Genomic DNA, 3871 nt, shown 5'->3' with positions numbered 1-3871 from the left:
CAGTGTGGGGTAAATTTTTTGCCAGCTGTTACTCAACAGAGGACTAATACTAGAAAAAAAAAAAAAAAAAAAAAAAAAAAAAAAAAAATCAGACACACACATGAAGTTCAGTTGGCAGCATCATCCATCACACTGTACTTACATTTAAAGCTCAGCATTATTAATAAAAACTTTAGCCAGCATTAGAGTTATTGAGTGAAGAAAGGGGCAAAATTTAAAAATGACCTGCAAACAACTAAGAACACACACACGGAACCAGACCCCCAAACACCTTCCAAGTCCTCAGTACAGTGACACCATGGGCAGCAAGGGCGAGGCAACTGCCGGGCAGGTGGCCACCATGACGGGCTCTTTCCAGGGCCACAACCGCAGTCACCTGAAACACTACAGTTTAGCTTTCTGCCTAGCAGAAAACCAAATGGGCAAATTAGCATTTTAGACAGCATGAACAGTAAAGATGGTGACAGCCAAACAGGGCGACCATTAACCTTCTGATTTCAGTGCTATGGGGAGATTTTAACAGCATACTCTAAATGACAAACAGCTCATGAGTTCTGTTTGCAAAAAAGCAGTGAAGGGGTGAAAACTTAGAAGATGCCTATAGAAATATTAAATGACTGAATATAAGAATAGGAACATAGTTTCTGCCAAAATAAAAAAAAATCTTTGGGATGTATTAGATTTTTCATTTTGTTTTTAAGGGTATTTATATTTCGCATTAGGTCAGTCTGATAAGCTGACAAAAAATATTCCTTTATTAGTGAGTTCTACAATATTATAATACATAGAAAAAATACAAATGAACACAGATCCATCAGCAAAAATGAACTATAAAGAAGATAAAGATGCACACTCAGTCTCGCACAGGGCGACACGCTGGAGCTGACACCAGAGACAGCACCAAGCATAGTTTTAAACTCTGTTTTCAAAGCCAACTGTGAGCCACGCAAGGAACTGGTTTGTCCTTATTGTTTGCTTCGATTCTGCCGCTCCTGCAAAAAGAAAGAGAGGAGTTTAACACACTGAGCGACCCTGAGGAACGGGGCCCCCACAAAGCAGGCCGAGACGCGGGCTCTGGACACAGGGCTCTCTGCTCAGCAGCCAGGCCCCTCCAGCTCACAGCTCGAGCGCCAGGCCCCACGTTCTCCTCCTCCCCAAGAAGGCCTCTGCACGTGCCGTCCCAGGTCCACCTCCCGACAACTGCCAGCCCTCCCTCCTGCATTACTGTCATGCAAGACATCAAAGTCTAAGTAGCTAAAAAAGCAAACTCCATGCCAGGTGTGGTGGCACATGCCTGCAGCTCAAGCTACTTAGGAGGCTAATGCAGGAGGCCTTAGTTCCAGGCTAGCCTAGGCAACTCAGCAAGACCTTCCCTATCTAAAAAGAAAAAAAACTAAAAAGACAAAAACAGCTGTGGGTATAGCTCACTGCAAGACCCTTGGTTCAATTCTCAGGACAAGGGCATTAAAAAAAGTTTGGGCCGGGGATTTACCTCAGTGGTGCCAACACTTGCAAGTACAAGGTCTCAAGTTCGATTTCCAGCACCAATAAATAAAGCAGGCTTGAGCTACTTGGCCATTGAAGAGCAGGAAAGCTGGGATCCATCCAGCCAATCCTGTTCATCATCAGCTCACCTGGGTTGAAAGGCTCCTGGCGAGGTGACCCTGGGAGGACACTAACTGCATGGAGGGTGAACCCACCTGGCCTAGGGGGAGGAAGTGCTCCTGTGACTCACACCAGGTCTGTCTCTAGCCCGCAATTCCTGCCCTGCCCTCTTGCTTCCCAGATGCCCTGATGAGCAGCTTTCCTCCACCAGGCCTTTTCACCACTGTTTCTGCCTCAGCGCCAGCCAACCTTGACTGAAACCACAAGCCTAAACAAACCCCTCTCCTCCATCAAGTTGCAGACCTCTGGTATTTTGTCTCCGGGCTAAAAAGCTACCACACACCCCAGCACCAAAAGAACACCGTGACCTCCAGCAGTGCTGACCAGGTCAGGGAGCACCTCTGGCCGTGCTTCCTTCCCACTTCAATAACCACAGCAGTCTCCACCAGACCACACCTGAGCCCACTCCCAAGCCTGCCAACCTGGCTTCTAATCAGCGACTACAACACAGCTAGTGGTGAAGCTCTCAGGGCCTCTTTCCTAAGCATGCAGCATCTAAACTCAGCTCTTTGCAGAAACACCCAAATGCAAGGAGCAAGCCCCTCTCCACCCAGTCACGGGGCATCCCTGGCGCACCCATCCTAAATGATGGTTAGCCCAACACCAAATATGTAAAGTGCAATTTAAGCAACAATCTGAACCCTTCTCTTCTGAAGGACTGAGCCATCTTCATGATCACACCAACAGTGCCAGGCAGCAGAGTAAGCAGTCTCCAGTTGAGGCATGGCCTTGACTATGGCCACTCCTCCCACAGCCCTGTGCAGCCCTGTCTGGAGGAGCCGCCACAGTATCTGGGTTACTGAGGAAGGCGGGTGGCCACTATGGGAAGAACAAACATCTCCTCCCTACCTGGGAGTGCAAACCTGGAAAAAAGAACTCTGTATTTTGCATTCCTGTAAACATCCTCCAAGCTTGTCAGTCTTTTGAGTCCAAATGGCTACTATTAAGAGTATCCAGAACAAGGACACTTTGCAAGTGCCTCACATTCCTTTAGGTTTTATGAATAGCTACAAAGTCCACCACCTGCTCTCTTAAAAAGTAACATTACTCATAATACTTCTTTAAGAGGAAAAAAAAAAACCTTTACAGGAGCACTCAACAACCATGCAGGAATGCTTAAGTTCTTTCCTCCACCCAATTTCCAAAGCCAAATGCCACCAGGCAGGACTTGCCTGTGGTATGGGCACACAGGGACCTCTCAAAGCACTTGCTGGGAATGTTTATAGGTTTAAAAACAAAACAATGTATCATTCCAGGATTTGGCTGACAAAGTTGCAATAAAAGTTACTGCTTTCATAAGAAATGTTTCCATATTTATAGCTGGAAACTTTGAAAGGAAAACTGAAAAAATGTTAACTATATTTTACTTTTGTAATACTAGGTACTTTTTAAGCTACAAGAATCTGAAAGCAGCTCAGCAGGCCCAATCTCAGAGGTTCTTCCCTACTGGCTGCAAGTACTACAGCCCAGACAAAAGCAGCAGCATTCCCAAGTCTGCGGTCCATTTATCCTGGAGACTACACTGCACTTTTCAATGGAAACCCAGAGTCGCAGCTGTAAAACAAGGAGGGTTCTAATCCAGAATAAACAATAACCCAGCCAACAGAATGAAGACCAGAGAACCAGCAGGCAGCAAGAGCACAGTGCAGCTAGGGTGTGGAGTCCAGCGGAGACTGCTCAGGTCCACCTGTTTCTCTATGCAGCCCGAGGAACAGAACCACTGACCAAATCAGGGTTCTCGTGTGTCACTCTCAGTAATACGGATTAGCAATAAACTCCTGGCGGCGGTGTTTGGGCCTCCTCCGACACTCCCAAGCCGCTCAGAAGACGCCTCCAGGACTCAAGTGGTGCAGGTGCTGCCCACAGGAAGACGCCTGTGAGCTGCAGGTCCTTACCACGGGCTTAACCCAAGACCCACACAAAAACTCAGTATCTAAGAATCAAGCTGTTACAGTGAAAGTCTGAGGGCACTAGAAGTTTTAAAACAGATCAGAGGCAGAATTTTATCCCTAAGCTCATCACCAACCTTTGGGACCCAGTGCACTACAGGAAACCTATATACAGGGGTTATCGACATATACACTGCACGTTCAATTAAAAATAGAGGGCCAGAGGGCCGGGGATTTAGCTCAGCGGTTCAGTGGGCTGCCTTGCAAGCTCAAGGACCCGAGTTCAATCCCTGGTACCAACTGCCCCCCCCCCCCAA

The 3871-nt window shown here is 47.2% G+C and overlaps 1 protein-coding gene across 3 annotated transcripts in view; it reads right to left on the bottom strand.

The window, feature by feature from the left end:
• Positions 1–44: 44 nt before the first annotated feature.
• Positions 45–3871, bottom strand: part of Ythdf1 (YTH N6-methyladenosine RNA binding protein 1) — a 16653-nt gene continuing 12826 nt past the window's right edge. For all 3 annotated transcript variants that reach the window (XM_010637985.1, XM_010637980.1, XM_010637974.2), the window contains one exon: positions 45–992. In XM_010637985.1, coding sequence (XP_010636287.1) covers positions 966–992 — 27 coding nt within the window. In that variant the 3' untranslated portion in view covers positions 45–965. The remainder of the gene's footprint in view (positions 993–3871) is intronic.

Source organism: Fukomys damarensis, unplaced genomic scaffold (assembly GCF_012274545.1).
Source record: "Fukomys damarensis isolate Sample0158 unplaced genomic scaffold, DMR_v1.0_HiC HiC_scaffold_22, whole genome shotgun sequence".
Classification (NCBI taxonomy): Eukaryota; Metazoa; Chordata; class Mammalia; order Rodentia; family Bathyergidae; genus Fukomys; species Fukomys damarensis.
Note: the sequence above shows the minus strand (reverse complement) of the source record. Positions and strands in the feature narration are given on the sequence as shown.